Here is a 23551-nt window from a genome sequence, read left to right as displayed (position 1 = left end):
CAAAAAAAGCACAAGAAAGGGAATTGTTCCTCTCGAAAGGCAAAAAACTGGAGCGGTCTCCTCATCCCGGCACTCAAAGACAGCTTTTCCTTGGGATTTTTCCAGGTTTTTCCTGCTGACGTCACCGGCATCCATCACCTGCCTGGGACTTCAAACGCAGGTGGAGAGATCCGTGCGGGAAACGCGATCCCGTGTCCCAAAAAACGCGGCCAGAGCGGGAATTCCGCGCTGTGCCGAAGGAATCCGGCAATAGTTCCCGAGGATTTCGTTCAAATCCAGGGATCTGAAGAGATTCCACCTGAATTACCCGGGAAAACCTCGTGGAATTGTGGAATTGTTTAGGTGGGAAAAGAGCCCCGAGTCCACGGGGAGTTTGTTCCTCTCCCTTTTCCCGGGAATGTGGATCCTCGAGAGGACAATTCCATCCTGGAGGGCCAAAAGCTGGGAACACACCTGGGATGTGCAAATTTCATGGAATTATGGAATGGTTTGGCTGGGAAGGGACCTCAAATCCTTCCATCCCACCCTGGTCCAACCCCGACACTTCCACAATCCCCGGGAGATCCAGCATTTCCTTGGAAAATCCCAGGGATTGCCTGGGAATTCCAGCCCACCCTCCCAGCCAGGAATTCCTCCCCCAAAAATCCCAAACTTTTCCTTTTGAAACACTTCCTTTCCATGATTTCCCCTCCCGATCCCCGCTCCATCCCGAAATTCCAGCCTCGCCCTTTTCCCGGCCGGGAATTGGGATCGGGATCTCCAATCCCACCCGGAGGGGGAATCCTGGAATTCGGGGCTGGAGCGGGCGGGGCTGGCTGGGATTTGGGGCGGGAATTCCTCCCTCGGCTGCTCCCAGGGATGCAATTCCCGAGCTCCTGGTGCCCTCTAAAGGATTGGATCGGGAGGAGCTGCGGAGCGAGCCCGGAGCGGGAAAAATCCATGGAAAAACGGAAAAATTCCTGCCTCGGAATGGCAGATTTGAACTGGGGACGGGTCCGGAGCCAAAGATTTGGGATTTGGGATCTGGGATTTGGGATTTGGGATTTGGGATCTGGGATTTGGGATTTGGGATTTGGGATTTGGGATTTGGGATTTGGGATTTGGGATCGCCCATTCCAGGTGGGAACATCCCTGACGGCGGAAAGGAATTTCGGGATCGGATCCTGGCCCGGGGGCAGCCCTGGGATTCCGCCCTTCCCATTAAAGATCCCAAAGAATTCCCGGATCCATCCTGGGTTTTCCTTTCTTTTCCTCCTCCCCCTCCCGTTTTTCCCAAATTTTTTTTTTAATTTTAATTTTACTTTTCGGGTTTTTCCTCGATTTTGTTGCTTTGGTTTCCATCTTTCCATTCTTTCCTAATTTTCCACCTTTTCTTTCCTCCGTTTCCTCCTTTTCTTTCCTCCTTTTCCTCCTTTTCTTTCCCTCCTTTTCCTCCTTTTCTTTCCTCCTTTTCCTCCTTTTCTTTCCCTTCCTTTAATTCCTCAGCGTCTCTGGGACATTGCCGGGATTTTTTGGGAATGGCGGGGCCTGTGGATCCCATGGGGCTCTGCCTCAGTTTCCCCATTTCCGACTTCCTGCAGCTGAGAAGGAAAAAGGGGAAAAGGGGAAAAGGGAAAAGTGGAAAAGGGGAAAAGGGAAAAAAGGGAAAAGGGGAAAAGGGATAAAGGGAAAAGAGAGAAAAGGGGAAAAGGAAAAAGCAGGAAAGGGGGAAAGGGGAAAAAGAGGGAAAGGGGAAAAGGGGGAAAAGGAAAAGGGAAAAAGGAAAAGGGGAAAAAGAAAAGGAAGAAAAAAGGGAAAAGGGGGGAAAAGGGGAAAGGGGGGAAAGGGAAAGGAAAAAAGGGAAAAGGGGAAAAGGGAAAAAGGGAAACAGGGAAAAAAGATAAAGAGTGAAAAAAGGGGGAAAGGGAAAAAAGGAGGAAAGGGAAAGGGAAAAAAAGAGGAAAAGAGAAAAGCATGAAAAAGGGGGAAAGGGGGAAAAGGAAAAGGAAAGGAAAGGAAAGGAAAGGAAAGGAAAGGAAAGGAAAGGAAAGGAAAGGAAAGGAAAGGAAAGGAAAGGAAAGGAAAGGAAAGGAAAGGAAAGGAAAGGAAAGGAAAGGAAAGGAAAGAAAGAAAGGAAAGGAAAGGAAAGGAAAGGAAAGGAAAGGAAAGGAAAGAAAGGAAAGAAAGGAAGGAAAGGAAAGGAAAAGGAAAGGAAAGGAAAGGAAAGGAAAGGAAAGGAAAGAAAGGAAAGGAAAGGAAAGGAAAGGAAAGGAAAGGAAAGGAAAGGAAAGGAAAGGAAAGGAAAGGAAAGGAAAGGAAAGGAAAGGAAAGGAAAGGAAAAAGGAAAGGAAAGGAAAGGAAAAGGAAAGGAAAGGAAAGGAAAGGAAAGGGGGAGGGAGGGGAGGGGAGGGGAGGGGGGAGGAGGAGGAGGAGGCGGGAGGGAGGAAGGGGCGGCCCCGCTGCTGGATCATTCAGCGCTGGGAGCGGGGGAAGCTCCGCACCGGCACCGAGACCGCAGCGAGATCCGGAGCGCGGCACCGGCACCGGCACCGGCACCGGCACCGGGACCAGCACCGGGACCGGGACCAGCACCGGCACCGGCACCGGGACCACACCGGGACCAGCACCGGGACCAGCACCGGCACCGGCGCCGGCACCGGGACTGGGACCAGCACCGGGACCAGCACCGGCAGCAGCACCGGGACCGGGACCAGCACCGGGACTGAGACCACAGCGAGCTCCGGAGCGCGGCACCGGCACCGGCACTGGCACCGGGACCAGCACCGGGACCAGCACCGGGACCGGGACCAGCACCGGGACTGGGACCAGCACCGGGACTGGGACCAGCACCGGGACTGAGACCGCAGCGAGATCCGGAGCGCGGCACCGGGACCGGCACCGGCACCGGACCAGCACCGGGACTGGGACCAGCACCGGCACCAGCACCGGCACCAGCACCGGGACCGGCACCGGGACTGGGACCGGGACCACCTCGGGCACCGGGACCGCATCAGGAACCGGGACCGCACCGGGCTCTACATCGGGACAGCACCGGCACCGCATCAGGCACCGGGACCACCCCGGGACCACCTCGGGCTCCACACCGGGACCACCCCGGGACCACCCGGGCTGCGCACCGAGCACCGAGCACCGCCCCGGGACCGCGTCTGGCACCGGGACCACCCCGGGACCACCCCGGGACCACCTCGGGCTCCACACCGGGACCACCCCGGGACCACCCGGGATCCGCCCCGGGACCGCGTCTGGCACCGGGCCCGGCCCCGAGCTCGCCCCGGTGGCCGCGGCTCCATCGCGAGTCCCCGCAGGGAATTGGGGACGGGATTTGGAGACAGGATTTGGGAATGGGATTTTGGGGACAGGAATTTGGGAATGGGATTTTGGGGACAGGAATTTGGGAATGGGATTTTGGGGACAGGATTTGGGGACAGGACTGGGGGACAGGAATTTGGGAATGGGATTTTGGGGACAGGATTTGGGGACTGGATTTTGGGGACAGGAATTTGGGAATGGGATCTTGGGGACAGGATTTGGGGATAGGATTTGAGGACAGGAATTTGGGAATGGGATTTTGGGGACAGGATTTGGGATCAGGATTTTAAGACTCGATTTGCAGGGGGTCAGGATTTGGGAGATCAGGATTTGGGGTCAGCATTGAGGGACAGGAATTTGGGAATGGGATCTTGGGGATGGGATTTGGAATTGGGATTTTAAGACTGAATTTGGGGGCAGGATTTGGGGACAGGAATCTGGGGACAGGAATTTGGGAGCAGGAATTTGGGATTCAGATTTGAAAGCCGAATTTGGAGTCAAGATTTGGGGTCAGGAATTTGGGAATGGGATCTTGGGGACGGGATTTGGAATTGGGATTTTAAGACTGAATTTGGGGACAGGAATTTGGGGACAGGAATTTGGGGACAGGAATTTGGAAATGGGATTTTGGGGACAGGAATTTGGGAATGGGGTTTTTGGGACAGGATTTTGGGATAGGATTTTGGGATTTGGATTTTAAGGCCGAAATTGGAGTCCAGATTTGGGGGTCAGGATTTGGGAACAGGAATTTCTGGACAGGAATTTGGGAATGGGATTTTGGGGACAGGAATTTGGGAATGGGATTTTGGGGACAGGAATTTCTGGACAGGAATTTGGGAATGGGATTTTGGGAACAGGAATTTGGGGACAGGAATTTGGGAATGGGATTTTGGGGACAGGAATTTGGGAATGGGATTTTGGGAACAGGAATTTGGGAATGGGATTTTGGGAACAGGAATTTGGGAATGGGATTTTGGGGACAGGAATTTCGGAATGGGATTTTGGGAACAGGAATTTGGGAATGGGATTTTGGGGACAGGAATTTGGGAATGGGATTTTGGGAACAGGAATTTGGGAATGGGATTTTGGGAACAGGAATTTGGGAATGGGATTTTGGGGACAGGAATTTGGGAATGGGATTTTGGGGACAGGAATTTAGGAATGGGATTTTGGGGACAGGAATTTCTGGACAGGAATTTGGGAATGGGATTTTGGGGACAGGAATTTGGGAATGGGATTTTGGGGTCAGGAATTTGGGGACAGGAATTTCTGGACAGGAATTTGGGAATGGGATTTTGGGGTCAGGAATTGGGGATAGGATTTGAGGACGGGAATTTGGGAATGGGATTTTGGGGACAGGAATTTCGGAATGGGATTTTGGGAACAGGAATTTGGGAATGGGATTTTGGGATCAGGAATTTGGGAATGGGATTTTGGGAACAGGAATTTCTGGACAGGAATTTGGGAATGGGATTTTGGGGACAGGAATTTGGGAATGGGATTTTGGGGACAGGAATTTGGGAATGGGATTTTGGGAACAGGAATTTAGGAATGGGATTTTGGGGACAGGATTTGGGAATGGGATTTTGGGATCAGGAATTTGGGAATGGGATTTTGGGGACTTTTTTCCAGGATTTCCTGGAAAATCCACTTTAATTTGCATATTTAATTAGCATCCCTTCTCATATTTCACCTCTCTTTATAATGGATATAATATAATTAGCGTCTGATAATATGCTAATTATTAGAGCATGATTAGCATATTTAGGTAATATATCCCATTCCCATGGCTGAATAATTTGTGTATTTAATTAGCATATCTTCCCTGATTTCACGTCCCCTAATTAGAGAACAATTAGCGTATTTAATAAACATATCCCATTCCCATGGATGAGTAATTTGCTCTCTAATTAATATATCTAATATCTAATTAATATAACTAATAAAATATCTTTGCTCTCTCATTAATATTATATTTGCTCTCTAATTAATATATCTCATTCCCGTGGCTGAATAATTTGCTCTCTAATTAATATAGCTAAAATAATATCCAATACCTATTTAATATAATTAATAAAAAATATTTGCTCTCTAATTAACATATCCAATTACCATGGCTGAATAATTTTCTCTCTAATTAATATATCTAATACCTAATACCTCATTAATATAATTAATAAATTATATTTTCTCTTCATTAATAAAATATATTTGCTCTCTAATTAATGCATCCCATTCCCATGTCTGAATAATTTGCTCTCTAATTAATATATCTAATATAATATCTGATATCTAATTAATATAATTAATTAAATATCTTTACTCTCTAATTAACATATCTAATATAATATCTAATGTGTAATTAATAAAATTAATATATTATATTTTTTCTTTAATGAATAAAATATATTTGCTCTCTAATTAATGTATCCAATTCCCATGGCTGAATAATTTGCATCATTAATTAGCATCCCTCTCCTGATTTCACCTCCCATTATTAGAGAACAATTAGCATATTTCGTTAATATATCCCATTCCCATGGCTGTATAATTTGCTCTCTAATTAATATGTCTAATATCTAATTAATATAAATAATAAAATATATTTGCTCTCTCATTAATATTATATTTGCTCTCTAATTAACCTCTCCCATTCCATGGCTGAATAGTTTCCTCTTTAATTAATAAATGTAATAGAATATCTAATATCTAATTAATAGAATTAATAAAACCTATTTGCTCTCTAAATAATATTAGATTTGTTCTCTAATTAACATATCCCATTCCCGTGGCTGAATAATTTCCATCTTTAATTAGCATCCCTCTCCTGATTTAAATTCCCATTATTAGAGAATAATTAGCGTATTTAATTAACATATCCCATTCCCATGGCTGAATAATTTCCATCTTTAATTAGCATCCCTCCCCTGATTTCACCTCCCATAATTAGAGAACAATTAGCATATTTTGTTAATATATCCCATTCCCATGGCTGAATAATTTGCTCTCTAATTAATATATCTAATAGAATATCTAATACATAATCAATATAATTAATAACATTTATTTGCTCTCTAATTAACATATCCCATTCCTGTGGCTGAATAATTTGCTCTCTAATTAACATATCTAATAGAATAGCTAATATCTAATAGAATATAATTAATAAATTATATTTTCTCTTTAATTAATACTATATTTGCTCTCTAATTAACATATCAAATTCCCGTGGTTGAATAATTTGCATCTTTAATTAGCATTCCTCCCCTGATTTCACCTCCCATTATTAGAGAATAATTAGCATATTTAATTAATAGATCCCGTTCCTGCGGCTGAATAATTTCCATCTTTAATTAGCATCCTTCTTCTGATTTCACCTCCCATTATTAGAGAATAATTAGCATATTTAATTAATAGATCCCATTCCTGCGGCTGAATAATTTGCATCTTTAATTAGCATCCCTCTCCTGATTTAAATTCCCATTATTAGAGAATAATTAGCATATTTAATTAATAGATCCCACTCCTGCGGCTGAATAACTTCCATCTTTAATTATCGCAACTAATTAGCTCCGGAATTAACTGCCTAATCACCATTATCACGACTAATTAACCCCGATTAATTAAAGAGAAAACAAAAACCCCGGACGCCGAAGTGGCGGATCCTTCCCGTTAAAAACTCCGGGAGAAGGGCGGGAAGCTGATCCCGGGGTGGGGATTTTTGGGGGATTTTTTTGGGGATTTTGGGGATTTTGGGATTTGGGAGGCTCCGGAATAATCCCGGGGATTATCGGGATCCTCCTGCGCTATTTTTAGAGCCGCGAGAGGATCAGCGGGAATCAGGATTCCGTCGGCGCGGCCGCAATCCGGCGCTCGCCGTTCCCCGGAGCGGCCGCGGTGAGTTGGGAATTCCGGGAATGGGTTTTTTGGGAGCAATGGGATCGCCCAATCCCAACCCTCGGGTTCCCGATCCGTGCGGTTGGTGCCGGGAAATATCGGGAATAAAGCGCAGGGAATGTTGGCGGAGGGGGTGATCCGGGTGTGAATCCTTGGGAATGGCTGGGATGGGATTGGGAATTTTGAGGGGGGTCTCATCCATGAATTCTGAATCTCTGGGAATGGCTGGAAATGGGATTGGGAATTTTTGAGGGGTTTAATCCGTGTCTGAATCCTTGGGAATGGCTGGAATGGGATTGGGAATTTTTAGGGGGGGTCTCATCCATGAATTCTGAATCTCTGGGAATTTCTGGAAATGGGATTGGGAATTTTTGAGGGGTTTAATCCGGGTCCCAAAACCTTGGGAATGGCTGGAATGGGATCGGGAATTTTTAGGGGGGATCTCATCCATGAATTCTGAATCTCTGGGAATGGCTGGGATCGGATTGGGAATTTTTGAGGGGTTTAATCCGTGTCTGAATCCTTGGGAATGTCTGGAAATGGGATTGGGAATTTTTAGGGGTGTCTCATCCATGAATTCTGAATCTCTGGGAATTTCTGGAAATGGGATTGGGAATTTTTGAGGGGTTTAATCTGGGTCCTAAATCCTTGGGAATGGCTGGAAATGGATCGGGAATTTTTAGAGGGGTCTCATCCATGAATTCTGAATCTCTGGGAATTTCTGGAAATGGGATTGGGAATTTTTGAGGGGTTTAATCTGGGTCCCAAAACCTTGGGAATGGCTGGGAATGGGATTGGGAATTTTGAGGGGGGGTCTCATCCATGAATTCTGAATCCTTTGGAATGGCTGGGATGGGATTGGGAATTTTTAGAGGGGTCTCATCCATGAATTTTGAATCTCTGGGAATGGCTGGGATGGGATTGGGAATTTTTAGAGGGGTCTCATCCATGAATTCTGAATCTCTGGGAATGTCTGGAAATGGGATTGGGAATTTTTGAGGGGTTTAATCCGGGTCCTGAATCCTTGGGAATGGCTGGGATGGGATTGGGAATTTTTAGGGGTGTCTCATCCATGAATTCTGAATCCTTGGGAATGGCTGGAATGGGATTGGGAATTTTTAGGGGGTGTCTCATCCATGAATTCTGAATCTCTGGGAATTTCTGGAAATGGGATTGGGAATTTTTGAGGGGTTTAATCCGTGTCTGAATCCTTGGGAATGGCTGGAATGGGATCAGGAATTTTTGAGGGGTTTAATCCAGGTCCTGAATCCTTGGGAATGGCTGGAAATGGATCGGGAATTTTTAGGGGGGGGTCTCATCCATGAATTCTGAATCTCTGGGAATGGCTGGGATGGGATCGGGAATTTTTGAGGGGTTTAATCCATGAATTCTGAATCTCTGGGAATGGCTGGAAATGGATCGGGAATTTTTAGGGGGTGTCTCATCCATGAATTCTGAATCTCTGGGAATTTCTGGAAATGGGATTGGGAATTTTTGAGAGGTTTAATCCGTGTCTGAATCCTTGGGAATGGCTGGAAATGGATTGGGAATTTTTGAGGGGTTTAATCCAGGTCCTGAATCCTTGGAAATGGCTGGAATGGGATTGGGAATTTTTGAGGGTTTTAATCCGGGTCCCGAATCCTTGGGAATGGCTGGAAATGGATTGGGAATTTTTAGGGGGGGTCTCATCCATGAATTCTGAATCCTTGGGAATGGCTGGGAATGGGATTGGGAATTTTTAGGGAGGATCTCATCCATGAATTCTGAATCTCTGGGAATTTCTGGAAATGGGATTGGGAATTTTTGAGGGGTTTAATCCGGGTCCCAAAACCTTGGGAATGGCTGGAATGGGATCGGGAATTTTTAGGGGGGATCTCATCCATGAATTCTGAATCTCTGGGAATGGCTGGGATCGGATTGGGAATTTTTGAGGGGTTTAATCCGTGTCTGAATCCTTGGGAATGTCTGGAAATGGGATTGGGAATTTTTAGGGGTGTCTCATCCATGAATTCTGAATCTCTGGGAATTTCTGGAAATGGGATTGGGAATTTTTGAGGGGTTTAATCCATGAATTCTGAATCCTTGGGAATGGCTGGAAATGGGATTGGGAATTTTTGAGGGGTTTAATCCGTATCTGAATCCTTGGGAATGGCTGGAAATGGATTGGGAATTTTTGAGGGGTTTAATCCAGGTCCCGAATCTCTGGGAATGGCTGGGATGGGATTGGGAATTTTTGAGTTGTTTAATCTGGGTCCTAAATCCTTGGGAATGGCTGGAATGGGATTGGGAATTTTTAGGGGGGATCTCATCCATGAATTCTGAATCTCTGGGAATGGCTGGAATGGGATTGGGAATTTTTAGGGGTTTAATCCATGAATCCTGAATCTCTGGGAATGGCTGGGATGGGATTGGGAATTGTTGAGGGGTCTCATCCATGAATTCTGAATCTCTGGGAATGGCTGGGATGGGATCGGGAATTTTTGAGGGGTTTAATCTGGGTCCTGAATCCTTGGGAATGTCTGGAAATGGGATTGGGAATTTTTGAGGGGTTTAATCCGTGTCTGAATCCTTGGGAATGGCTGGGATGGGACTGGGAATTTTTGAGGGGTTTAATCTGGGTCCTGAATCCTTGGGAATGTCTGGAAATGGGATTGGGAATTTTTGAGGGGTTTAATCCAGGTCCCAAAACCTTGGGAATGTCTGGAAATGGGATTGGGAATTTTTAGGGGGTCTCATCCATGAATTCTGAATCTCTGGGAATTTCTGGAAATGGGATCGGGAATTTTTGAGGGGTTTAATCCGGGTCCCAAAACCTTGGGAATGGCTGGAATGGGATCGAGAATTTTGAGGGGGGGTCTCATCCATGAATTCTGAATCCCTGGGAATGGCTGGAATTGGATGAGGAATTCTGAGTATATTTAATCCATGTATTTTTTTTTTCCTGGGAATGGCTGGAATGGGATTAGGAATGTTGAGGGGTGTTTAATCCGTGAATTCTGAATCCCTGGGAGTGCCTGGAACTGGATGGGGAATTCTCAGCAGATTTAATCCATGTAATTTTTTCTGGGAATAGCTGGAATGAAATTGGGAATTTTGACGGGGGGCGGGGGGTATAATCCATGTCCTGGATATTTGGGAATGGCTGGAATGGGATTGGGAATGTTGGGAGGGAACTAAACCATGTCCTGGATATTTGGGAATGGCTGGAATGGGATTGGGAATGTTGGGAGGGATCTAAGCCATTTCTGGGATATTTGGGAATGGCTGGAATGGGATTGGGAATGTTGGGAGGGAACTAAGCCATTTCCTGGATATTTGGGAATGGCTGGAATGGGATTGGGAATTTTGAGCAGATTTAATGCATGTATTTTTTTTTTTTTCTGGGAATGGCTGGAATTGGATGGGGAATTTTAAGGGGGAAGATCAGGTCAAATCCATGCCCAGAATCGTTGGGAATGGCTGGAATGGGATTGGGAATGTTGGGAGGGATCTAAACCATGTCCTGGATATTTGGGAATGGCTGGAATAGGATTGGGAATGTTGGGAGGGAACTAAACCATGTCCTGGATATTTGGGAATGGCTGGAATGGGATTGGGAATGTTGGGAGGGAACTAAGCCATTTCCTGGATATTTGGGAATGGCTGGAATGGGATTGGGAATGTTGGGAGGGATCTAAACCATGTCCTGGATATTTGGGAATGGCTGGAATGGGATTGGGAATGTTGGGAGGGATCTAAGCCATGTCCTGGATATTTGGGAATGGCTGGAATGGGATTGGGAATTTTGAGCAGATTTAATGCATGTATTTTTTTTTTTTCTGGGAATGGCTGGAATTGGATGGGGAATTTTAAGGGGGAAGATCAGGTCAAATCCATGCCCAGAATCGTTGGGAATGGCTGGAATGGGATTGGGAATGTTGGGAGGGATCTAAACCATGTCCTGGATATTTGGGAATGGCTGGAATAGGATTGGGAATGTTGGGAGGGAACTAAGCCATTTCCTGGATATTTGGGAATGGCTGGAATGGGATTGGGAATGTTGGGAAGGAACTAAGCCATGTCTTTTTTTCCTGGGAATGGCTGGAATGGGATTAGGAATGCTGGGAGGGGTTTAATCCATGCCCTGAATCCTTGGGAATGCCTGAAAGGATCCAGGAATTTTGGGAGCACCTTTGCCTGCCGCTCCCAAGAAATTTTCCATCATCCATCTCCTTGCTCCGATTCCCATTCCCAGGAAACGCCGGAACGCCGGGACACGGGGGAGCCGTCTCCTTCCCACACCCGTTCCCGAGCAGCCGGAATTCCCAAATTCCCGAGAATTCCCTCACCCCATCCCGACTTCCACACCCACCAAGCCGCTCCGGAGGGCAGGAATCGCATCCCACGGATCCGGAAGAGAGCGGAAGATCCCAACCGATCCCAGCTTGGAATCCCCCGGGACCGGCACGCGCCGATCCCGTAAATCCGCGTTTCCCGGGACTGCGCGGATTCGGCGTCGACGCCCGGCCGGGGCGACCGTTCCCGCATGGAATTCCACCCGGGCCAGGCGCGGTTCCTCTCCCTCCTCCTGGTGGCCGCGCTGAGCCGCCGGTCGCTGGAGAAATCCCTTCCCGCGGAATTCCGGGAGCACGAGGATGGCCGGGAATCGCCGGGATTGATCCGCTGCGGGGAATACAGCAACCAGGTGCTGCCGGACGGGCGGTGCCGCGTGGTGGCCACGCTGCCGCACGGCGACGAGCGGCGCTGCCCGGACCTCTTCCGCTGCACCGACGAGGTCTCCTTCTGGCTCCACGAGAACGAGGAGCGCAAGCAGCAGATCCTGGAGCTCCGGGAATCCATCGCCGAGCTCCAGGAGGAGCTGCGCAACCACCGGCACCGCCTCAAGGCCCTGGAGGTCCAGGTGGGAAAATGGGGAGTCCGTGGGTTTGGTTTGGTTTTTAATCCATGAGGAGTTGAATTGGAGCTCGCATTCCATGGATGAACTCCTCAAAATCAATCCCAAATCCATGAGTTTCATCCATGGAATCTCCTCCACCTTTTTAATGGTGGGGATCCATCCCATTCCCAAAGCCCTGGAGATCCAGGTGGGAAAATGTGGAGTCTGTGGGTTTGGATTGGGTTTTAATCCATGAGGAGTTGGAGCTCCTGGAATCAGAGCTCGCATTCCATGGAGGATTTCCTCAAAATCAATCCCAAATCCTTCAGCTTTATCCATGGAATCTCCTCCATCTTTTTAATGGTGGGGATCCATCCCATTCCCAAAGCCCTGGAGGTCCAGGTGGGAAAATGTGGAGTCTGTGGGTTTGGATTGGTTTTTATTCCATGAGGAGTTTGAGCTCCTGGAATTGGAGCTCGCATTCCATGGATGAGCTCCTCAAAATCAATCCCAAATCCTTCAGCTTTATCCATGGAATCTCCTCCACCTTTTTAAGGACTGGAGATCCATCCCATCCCCAAAGCCCTGGAGGTCCAGGTGGGAAAAGGGGAGTCCGTGCGGTTTGGGTTTGGTTTTTATTCCATGAGGAGTTGGAGCTCCTGGAATTGGAGTTCGCATTCCATGGATGAACTCCTCAAAATCAATCCCAAATCCTTGAGTTTCATCCATGGAATCTCCTCCACCATTTTTGGAAGGGATGCAGATCCATCCCATCCCCAAAGCCCTGGAGATCCAGGTGGGAAAAGGGGAGTCCATGGGGTTTGGATTGGTTTTTATTCCATGAGGAGTTGGAGCTCCTGGAATCAGAGCTTGCATTCCAATGAGGATTTCCTCAAAGCCAATCCCAAATCCTTCAGCTTTATCCATGGAATCTCCTCCACCTTTTTAAGGACTGGAGATCCATCCCATTCCCAAAGCCCTGGAGGTCCAGGTGGGGAAGGTGGAGTCCGTGGGGTTTGGATTGGTTTTTATTCCATGAGGAGTTGGAGCTCCTGGAATTGGAGTTCGCATTCCATGGATGAACTCCTCAAAATCAATCCCAAATCCATGAGTTTCATCCATGGAATCTCCTCCACCTTTTTAATGGTGGGGATCCATCCCATTCCCAAGGCCCTGGAGATCCAGGTGGGAAAAGGGGAGTCCGTGGGGTTTGGATTTGTTTTTATTCCATGGGGACCCAACTCCTGGAATTTGGCAGGGTTGGAGATCACATTCCATGGAGGATTTCCTCAAAATCAATCCCAAATCCTTCAGCTTTATCCATGGAATCTCCTCCATTTTTGGAAGGGTTGTGGATCCATCCCATTCCCAAAGCCCTGGAGATCCAGGTGGGAAAATGGGGAGTCCGTGGGGTTTGGATTGGTTTTTAATCCATGAGGAGTTTGAGCTCCTGGAATTGGAGCTTGCATTCCATGGATGAACTCCTCAAAATCAATCCCAAATCCTTGAGTTTCATCCATGGAATCTCCTCCACCTTTTTAATGGTGGGGATCAATCCTATTCCCAAGGCCCTGGAGATCCAGGTGGGAAAATGGGAGTCCGTGGGGTTTGGATTGGTTTTTAATCCATGAGGAGTTGGAGCTCCTGGAATCAGAGCTTGCATTCCAATGAGGATTTCCTCAAAGCCAATCCCAAATCCTTCAGCTTTATCCATGGAATCTCCTCCACCTTTTTAAGGACTGGAGATCCATCCCATTCCCAAAGCCCTGGAGGTCCAGGTGGGGAACGGGGAGTCCATGGGTTTGGATTGGTTTTATTCCATGAAGAGTTGGAGCTCCTGGAATTGGAGCTCGCATTCCATGGATGAACTCCTCAAAATCAATCCCAAATCCATGAGTTTCATCCATGGAATCTCCTCCATCTTTTTAATGGTGTGGATCCATCCCATTCCCAAAGCCCTGGAGGTCCAGGTGGGAAAATGGGAGTCCGTGGGGTTTGGATTGGTTTTTAATCCATGAGGAGTTTGAGCTCCTGGAATTGGAGCTCGCATTCCATGGAGGATTTCCTCAAAATTAATCCCAAATCCATGAGTTTCATCCATGGAATCTCCTCCACCATTTTTGGAAGGGATGCAGATCGATCCCATCCCCAAAGCCCTGGAGATCCAGGTGGGGAACGGGGAGTCCATGGGTTTGGGTTTGGTTTTTATTCCATGAAGTGTTGGAGCTCCTGGAATCAGAGCTCGCATTCCATGGAGGATTTCCTCAAAGCCAATCCCAAATCCTTGAGTTTTATCCATGGAATCTCCTCCACCATTTTTGGAAGGGATGCAGATCCATCCCATCCCCAAAGCCCTGGAGATCCAGGTGGGAAAAGGGGAGTCCGTGGGGTTTGGTTTGGTTTTTATTCCATGAGGAGTTCAAGCTCCTGGAATCAGAGCTTGCATTCCATGGATGAACTCCTCAAAATCAATCCCAAATCCTTGAGTTTCATCCATGGAATCTCCTCCATTTTTGGAAGGGTTGTGGATCCATCCCATTCCCAAGGCCCTGGAGGTCCAGGTGGGAAAAGGGGAGTCCGTGGGGTTTGGATTGGTTTTTAATCCATGAGGAGTTGGAGCTCCTGGAATCAGAGCTTGCATTCCAATGAGGATTTCCTCAAAGCCAATCCCAAATCCTTCAGCTTTATCCATGGAATCTCCTCCACCTTTTTAAGGACTGGAGATCCATCCCATTCCCAAAGCCCTGGAGGTCCAGGTGGGAAAAGGGGAGTCCATGGGTTTGGGTTTGGTTTTTATTCCATGAGGAGTTGGAGCTCCTGGAATCAGAGCTTGCATTCCATGGATGAGCTCCTCAAAATCAATCCCAAATCCATGAGTTTCATCCATGGAATCTCCTCCACCATTTTTGGAAGGGCTGGTGATCCATCCCATTCCCAAGGCCCTGGAGATCCAGGTGAAAATGTCCATGGAATTTATTCCATGGGTGTTTCCTGCTCCTGGAATTCGGCAGGAATTTGGATCAGGAGCATTCCAGGCATAATTCTTTCTGGGAATCTCCTGCCAGCTTCATCCTGGATTTTACACAGGATCAGAGCCGGGTTTTCCTGGAAAAAAAAAAGGAGGGAAAGGGATGTAAATGTTCCTTTAGGGCTGGAATTGTCAGGAGAGCACGGAGCGAGGCCAGAGCCGGGAATGTTCTCCTGGATCAGGGAAGGATCCCGGGAATCCTTGGAGCCGCTTCCCGATCCCCAAGGGGCTCCGGGAGAGCTGGAATTTGGGGAAGGGCTGGAGGGGCAGGAGCCAGGGAATGGAATTCCCAGTGGGAAAGGGCAGCTTGGGAGTTTGGGATCTGGGGAAGGAATTCCTGGCTGGGCTGGAATTCCCAGAGAATCCCTGGGAATGTCCCAGGAAAGGTTGGGTGCGGCTTGGAGCAAGCTGGACTACTGGGAGACCTTGGGAATTCTGGGATCAAGGACACTCAGGATCCATCCCAAGGGATTTTATGGGATTTGGGGATGGAAAAGCGAAGGGAGACCCTTCCTGGAGTCCTGAATTCCCAGTGAAGCCCCTGGATCCCAAAACTCCTTCTCCGAGAGGAGCTGGGCTGGCGATGGATCCAATGCCAGGCTGGGAGAGCCGGGAATGTTCCCCTGGATCGGGGAAGGATCCAGGGAATCCTTGGAGCCTTTTCCAGAGGGAAAGGAGAGCTGGAATTTGGGGAAGGGCTGGAGGGGCAGGAGCCAGGGAATGGAATTCCCAGTGGGAAAGGGGAGCTTGGGATTTTGGGATCTTGGGCAGGAATTCCCGGCTGGGCTGGAATTCCCAGAGAAACCGTGGCCTCCGCTGGATCCTCGGGAATTCCCAGGGAAATCCTGGAGCACCTTGGGACGGCGGGAGACTTCCCACGGAAGCGCCGGGAAAGAATCGCCACATTCCCAACGCGGGTGGGACATCTCGCCGGGCGGGATCTCCCGGTGGAATTCCAACGGGAATTCTCTTCCCAATCCCGGTTTTCTTTATTTTTAATCTTTTGGGCAGCGGGAGGAGGCGGCCGCGCTGCTCGTCGACGTCCAGGCCCGGGTCCGGAACGGCTCGGCCCCGGCCGAGGGCGCCCGGCTCCGGCCGCGGGCGCGGCACCCAGGTGGGGAACCCAAAATCCCGGGATTTGGCGGTTAAGAACACGCAAAAAATCCCCCAAAATTTGGAGGTTTTACCACAAAAAATTCTTTTTTTTCTGCTTAAAAACCCACAAAAAATTCCCCAAAATTTGGAGGTTTTATCCCAAAAATATTCAATTTTTTTCGGCTAAAAACCGGCAAAAAATTCCTGAAAATTTGGAGGTTTTACCACAAAAATATTCATTTATTTTTTGTTTAAAAACCTGCAAAAAAATTCCCAAAATTCGGAGGTTTTACCACAAAAAAATCACTTTTTTCCAGTTAAAAACATGCAAAAAAATTCCCCAAAATTTGGAGGTTTTACCGCAAAAATAGTCATTTTTTTCAGTTTAAAATCCACAAATAATTCCCCAAAATGTGGAGGTTTTACCCCAAAAATATTCAATTTTTTTTGGTTAAAAACGGGCAAAAAATTCCTGAAAATTTGGAGGTTTTACCCCAAAAATATTCAATTTTTTTTGGTTAAAAATGGGCAAAAAATTCCCCAAAATTTGGAGGTTTTACCACAGAAATATTCTTTTTTTTCCGGTTAAAAACCGGCAAAAAATTCCTGCTTTTCCCTGGAATAATTTGTGATTTTCCCCAGAATAATTTGTGATTTTCCCTGGAATAATTTCTGCTTTTCCCATAGAATAATTTTGGATTTTCCCCGGAATAATTTCCGTTTTTCCCCGGAATAATTTCCGTTTTTCCCCGGAATAATTCCTGCTTTTCCCTGGAATAATTTCCGATTTTCCCCGGAACAATTCCTGCTTTTCCCTGGAATAATTTCCGTTTTTCCCCGGAACAATTTCCATTTTTCCCCGGAATAATTTCTGATTTTCCCTGGAACAATTCCTGCTTTTCCCCAGAATAATTTCCGATTTTCCCCGGAATAATTTCCGTTTTTCCCGGGAAAAATTCCTGCTTTCCCTGGAATAATTTCCATTTTTCCCCAGAATAATTTCCGATTTTCCCTGGAATAATTTCTGTTTTCTCCGGAACAATTCCTGCTTTTCCCTGGAATAATTTCCGATTTTCCCCAGAATAATTTCCGATTTTCCCTGGAATAATTTCCGTTTTTCCCCGGAATAATTTCCGATCTTTCCCGGAACAATTCCTGCTTTTCCCTGGAATAATTTCCGATTTTCCCCAGAATAATTTCCGATTTTCCCTGGAATAATTTCCGTTTTTCCCCGGAATAATTTCCGATTTTCCCCGGAACAATTCCTGCCTTTCCCTGGAATAATTTCCGATTTTCCCCGGAATAATTTCCGATTTTCCCTGGAATAATTTCCGATTTTCCCCGGAATAATTTCCGATTTTCCCCGGAACAATTTCCATTTTCCCCAGAACAATTCCTGCTTTTCCCTGGAATCATCCCCTTTAAGCTCTTCCCACAACCCTCCCATAACCTCCCCATCCCGGGAAATCCTTTTATCCCGTTTTTCCCCGTTTTCCGGGAGAAGCCGTGACGGCGCCTCTCTCCCCGCTCCGCATTCCCAGAAATCCAGCAGGGCCGGAATTGTCCCGTGGACTGCGCTTCCCTCTACTCCGAGGGGCTCCGGAGATCCGGGATTTACAGCGTCCTGCCCTCCGCCCACGCGATTCCCGTCGAGGTCCTCTGCGAGATGGACACGGAAGGTCGGGAATTCCCAACCGCGACGGGAATTTTGGGATGTCGCGGAGTTTGGTGCCTTTCGTCCCAGTCCAAGCAGGTGTAGGGAATCCCAAATCCGGGAATTTTTTCCTGAAATCCCAGCCCGTTTCCATTCCAACACCTCCCACCACCCCAGGGTGCTCCAGCCATTCCTTGGACATTCCCAGGGATTCTCTGGGAATTCCAGCCCAGCTGGGAATTCCTTCCCAAGATCCCAAAATCCCAAATCCTGCAATTTTTTTGGGTGGGAAAAGACCTTAAATCCCAGCCCATTCCCATTCCAACACCTCTCAGATCCCAGGGTGCTCCAGCCATTCCTTGGACATTCCCAGGGATTCTCTGGGAATTCCAGCTCAGCCGGGAATTCCATCCCAAGATCCCAAAATCCCAAATCCTGCAATTTTTCGGGTGGGAAAAGACCTTAAATCCCAGCCCATTCCCATTCCAACACCTCCCACCACCCCAGGGTGCTGCAGCCATTCCTTGGACATTCCCAGGGATTCTCTGGGAATTCCAGCTCAGCCGGGAATTCCTTCCCAAGATCCCAAAATCCCAAATCCTGCAATTTTTTTGGGTGGGAAAAGACCTTAAATCCCAGCCCATTCCCATTCCAACACCTCCCACCACCCCAGGGTGCTGCAGCCATTCCTTGGACATTCCCAGGGATTCTCTGGGAATTCCAGCTCAGCCGGGAATTCCTTCCCAAGATCCCCAAATCCCGAAATCCCGCCCCTCTGTCAGCGGGAGCCGTTCCCTGTCCTGCTGTTCCAGGCCCTTTTCCCAAAATCCTCTCCAGCTCTGCTGGATTGGATCCATCCCCCTCCTGATTCCTCCTGGAGAAGGAATTTCGGGATCCAGGGACTTCACCTGGAATTCGGGACTCCAGGGAGGGTCTCTCTTCCCTTTTCCACCCCCAAATTCCATAAAAATCCTTTGGGATGGATCCTGAGTGTCCTCGATCCCAGAATCCCCGTTTGGGATGGGATCCGTGGATCTCCAATCCCATGACCTCGGGATGATCCAACCTTTCCTATGATACTTCCAGGGATCCAGGGATTCTCTGGGAATTCCAGCCCAGCCGGGAATTCCTTCCTAAGATCCCAAAATCCCAAGCTGCCCTTTCTAAGGAATTCCCTCCATTCCCGGCTCTCCCAGCCTGGCATTGGATCCATCCCCATCCCGATTCCTCCTGGAGAAGGAATTTCGGGATCCAGGGGTTCCACTGGGAATTCGGGACTCCAGGAAGTGTGTCCCTTCCCTTTTCCATCCCCGAATTCCATAAAAATCCCTCGGGATGGATCCTGAGCGTCCTGGATCCCAGAATCCCGGAACGGTTTGGGATGGGATCCATGGACCCTCAACCCCCTCCCATTCCAACCCCAATCCCAGGGTGCTCCAACTTTTCCTGGGACACTCCCAGGGATTTTCTGGGAATTCCAGCCCAGCCGGGAATTCCTGCCCAAGATCCCAAACTCCCAAGCTCCCCTTTCCCACTGGGAATTCCATTCCCTGGCTCCCGGCCCTCCATGATTTTCTCCCGAATCCCTCTCCAGCTCCCCTGGCCAATTCCAGGGATCCGAATTCCGCTTTTTCCCGGCGGATTGTGTCCGGCACTCTCCGGATTTTCCCCGGATTTTCCCCGCTTCCCGTCCTTTCCCGGCAGGCGGTGGCTGGACCGTCATCCAGCGGCGCCAGGACGGATCCGTGGATTTCAACCGCACCTGGAACGAGTACAAGGAAGGATTCGGGGACCTCAACGGGGAATTCTGGCTCGGCAACGACCTCATCCACCGGATGACGAGCCGAGGCGATTATTCCCTACGGATCGACCTGGAGGACTGGAATAACAAACACAAACACGCCTTCTACCAGGTCTTCAGGTGAAAACCTGCCGGAATTCCCGGGATTTCAAAACCCTCGGGAGACCCTCACGCGACGGGAATTCCGCCCAGGGAGAATTCCAGGTCCATGCCGGTCTCTCCTTCCCTTCCCACCCGGATTTCATCCCCAGGTTTAAAGCCGGATGTGATTTAGGGAATGTGCGGCATCGTCCATCCGTGTCCAAATTCCAAATCCGTGGGGAAAAGGAGGTGTCGGAATCCATGGATAATCCCTGGCTTCTCCCTGTTTTTTCAGCCCCAAGTATTGAGCTCCGTGCCCAAAATCCAAAGATTTTGAGGAATTTGCCCCAAAATTCCGCGAAGGGGCTCCTGATTTTTCCTGGTTTGGATTTTTGGCCTCTCGGCTCCTTTTTTTCCTGGTATCCTTTGGAATCTCCAGCCTTTCCCCTCTTCCCGTGTTTTATTCTTCCAGCCGAGTCAGCCACATCCCGGATTATTCCGGAGGGTCTGGATTGTCCCAGAGGATCCCATTCCCTGTTTCCCCTGGAAAGGCTCGCAGCTCCTAAAATCCCGGAACGCTTTGGGTGGGAAGAGACATTTCCAACATCATCCCATTCCATGGGCACCTTCCATTATCCCAAGAGGCTCCAACTTTTCCTTGGGCACTCCCAGGGATTCTCTGGGAATTCCAGCCCAGCCGGGAATTCCTTCCCAAGATCCCAAACTCCCAAGCTGCCCTTTCCCACTGGGAATTCCATTCCCTGGCTCCTGCCCCTCCAGCCCTTCCCCAAATTCCAGCTCTCCTTTCCCTCTGGAAAAGGCTCCAAGGATTCCCTGGATCCTTCCCCGATCCAGGGGAACATTCCCGGCTGTCCCAGCCTGGCATTGGATCCATCCCCATCCTGATTCTTCCTGGAGAAGGAATTTTGGGATCCAGGGGATTCACTGGGAATTCGGGACTCCAAGAAGGGTCTCCCTTCCCTTTTCCATCCCCGAATTCCATAAAAATCCCTCGAGATGGATCCTGAGTGTCCTCGATCCCAGAATCCTGGAATTGTTTGGGTGGGATCCATGGAGCTTCAATCCCATCCCAGGGACACTTCCCACGATCCCGGGGTGATCCAAATCCTCCCTTGGACACTCCCAGGGATTCTCTGGGAATTCCAGCCCAGCCGGGAATTCCTTCCCCAGATCCCAAAATCCCAAGCTCCCCTTTCCCACTGGGAATTCCATTCCCTGGCTCCTGCCCCTCCAGCCCTTCCCCAAATTCCAGCTCTCCTTTCCCTCTGGAAAAGGCTCCAAGGATTCCCTGGATCCTTCCCTGATCCAGGGGAACATTCCCGGCTCTCCCAGCCTGGCATTGGATCCATCCCCATCCCGATTCCTCCTGGAGAAGGAATTTCGGGATCCAGGGGCTTCACTGGGAATTCGGGACTCCAGGAAGTGTGTCCCTTCCCTTTTCCATCCCCAAATTCCATAAAAATCCCCCTGAATGGATTCCGAATGTCCTTGATCCCGGAATCCCGGGATGGTTTGGGATGGGATCCATGGAGCTTCAATCCCATCCCAGGGACACTTCCCACGATCCCAGGTTGCTCCAAGCCCATCCAAATTTTCCTTGGGCACTCCCAGGGATTCTCTGGGAATTCCAGCCCAGCCGGTAATTCCTGCCCAAGATCCCAAAATCCCAAGCTCCCCTTTCCCACTGGGAATTCCATTCCCTGGCTCCTGCCCCTCCAGCCCTTCCCCAAATTCCAGCTCTCCCGGAGCCCCTTGGGAATCGGGAAGCAGCTCCAAGAATTCCCTGGATCCTATCCCTTCCCCTTTGGAGCCACATCCCAAAATATTTACCTCCTTCGTCGCGGTTTCCCGGATTTGCCCCGCCCATTCCATCCCGAAATTCCCAAATTCCCATCCCACAGAAATGAAGAAACCCCCTCATCCCTCACTTCCCGAGGCGACAAATCCCATTTACCAACCGGAGCAGCTCCGCCTCAACAACGCCGCCATCCCGGCCGGAAAACAAAAAATCCCGAGGAAAACATTCCCAAATTTTTTTTTTTTTCCCATTCCCGGCAGCATCGAGGACGAGGAGAACTTCTACCGGCTGCACGTGGACGGGTTCAGCGGCACGGTGGAGGATTCCTTCGCCTGGTACCACGACAAGAGGAGCTTCAGCACTCCGGATTCCGGGAATATCTGCGCCGAGATTTCCCACGGAGGCTGGTGGTACCACCAGTGCTTCTTCTCCAACCTCAACGGCGTCTACTACAAGGTGAGGGATGGATCCGGGAATTCTTCTTTTCCCGAACGGAGATTTTTGGTTTTTTCACCCCACCAGGATCAGAGGGGTGGACGCGGGGGGAAAAGCGGGAATGGGAGGAGCGAGGGTGTTGCTCCTGGAATTGTGGAATTGTTGACGGTGGAAAAGTTCTCGGAGAGAATCCAAGCGTTCCCAGAATTTCCAGTCCTGACACGGATCCGTGTCCTCCCAAATCCATCCGGGAATGGGAATTCTGCCCCAGCCCTGGGCTGGAAAACACTTTCCAGGCAGGAATTATTCCCAATATTCCATAAAATTTCCCTGGAATGGCCGGAGGCCTTTTCCCCTCATTCCTGGTGAGATCATTCCCAAATTGTTGAGGTTGGGAAACCCTTTCCAGGCAGGAATTATTCCCAATATTCCATAAAATTTCCCTGGAATGGCTGGAGGCCTTTTCCCCTCATTCCTGGTGAGATCATTCCCAAATTGTTGAGGTTGGGAAACCCTTTCCAGGCAGGAATTATTCCCAATATTCCATAAAATTCCCATGGAATGGCTGGAGGCCTTTTCCTCTCATCCCATTCCTCATTCCCGGTGAGACCATTCCCGAATTGTTGAGGGTGGAAAAGTTCTCGGAGAGAATCCAAACGTTCCCAGAATTTCCAGTCCTGACAGAGATCCGTGTCCTCCCAAATCCATCCCGGAACGGGAATTCTGCCCCAGCCCTGGGCTGGAAAACCCTTTCCAGGCAGGAATTATTCCCAAAATTCCATAAAATTCCCCTGGAATGGCTGGAGGCCTTTTCCTCTCATTCCCGGTGAGATCATTCCCAAATTGTTGAGCCTGGAAAACCCTTTCCAGGCAGGAATTATTCCCAGTATCCCATAAAATTTCCCTGGAATGGCTGGAGGTCTTTTCCTCCATCCCATCCCTCATTCCCGGTGGGATCATTCCCAAATTGTTGAGGTTGGGAAACCCTTTCCAGGCAGGAATTATTCCCAGTATTCCATAAAATTCCCCTGGAATGGCTGGAGGCCTTTTCCTCTCATTCCCGGCGAGATCATTCCCAAATTGTTGAGGTTGGGAAACCCTTTCCAGGCAGGAATTATTCCCAGTATTCCATAAAATTCCCCTGGAATGGCTGGAGGCCTTTTCCTCTCATTCCCGGTGGGATCATTCCCAAATTGTTGAGGTTGGGAAACCCTTTCCAGGCAGGAATTATTCCCAATATTCCATAAAATTCCCCTGGAATGGCTGGAGGCCTTTTCCTCTCATTCCCGGTGAGATCATTCCCAAATTGTTGAGGCTGGAAAACCCTTTCCAGGCAGGAATTATTCCCAATATTCCATAAACCTCTCCTGGCATGGCCGGAGACCTTTTCCCCTCATTCCCGGTGAGATCATTCCCAAATTGTTGAGGTTGGGAAACCCTTTCCAGGCAGGAATTATTCCCAGTATTCCATAAAATTTCCCTGGAATGGCTGGAGGCCTTTTCCCCTCATTCCCGGTGAGATCATTCCCAAATTGTTGAGGCTGGAAAACCCTTTC

The 23551-nt window shown here is 48.8% G+C and overlaps 1 protein-coding gene across 1 annotated transcript in view; it reads left to right on the top strand.

Moving 5' to 3' along the window:
- Positions 1 to 11458: 11458 nt before the first annotated feature.
- Positions 11459 to 23551, top strand: part of LOC144245983 (microfibril-associated glycoprotein 4-like) — a 15455-nt gene continuing 3362 nt past the window's right edge. Inside the window, exons 1-5 of the mRNA XM_077781780.1 lie at positions 11459 to 12106; positions 16122 to 16224; positions 17747 to 17884; positions 19564 to 19780; positions 21821 to 22016. Coding sequence (XP_077637906.1) covers positions 11732 to 12106; positions 16122 to 16224; positions 17747 to 17884; positions 19564 to 19780; positions 21821 to 22016 — 1029 coding nt within the window. The 5' untranslated portion in view covers positions 11459 to 11731. The remainder of the gene's footprint in view (positions 12107 to 16121; positions 16225 to 17746; positions 17885 to 19563; positions 19781 to 21820; positions 22017 to 23551) is intronic.

Source organism: Lonchura striata, chromosome 3 (genome assembly GCF_046129695.1).
Source record: "Lonchura striata isolate bLonStr1 chromosome 3, bLonStr1.mat, whole genome shotgun sequence".
NCBI classification, from domain to species: Eukaryota; Metazoa; Chordata; class Aves; order Passeriformes; family Estrildidae; genus Lonchura; species Lonchura striata.
Note: the sequence above shows the minus strand (reverse complement) of the source record. Positions and strands in the feature narration are given on the sequence as shown.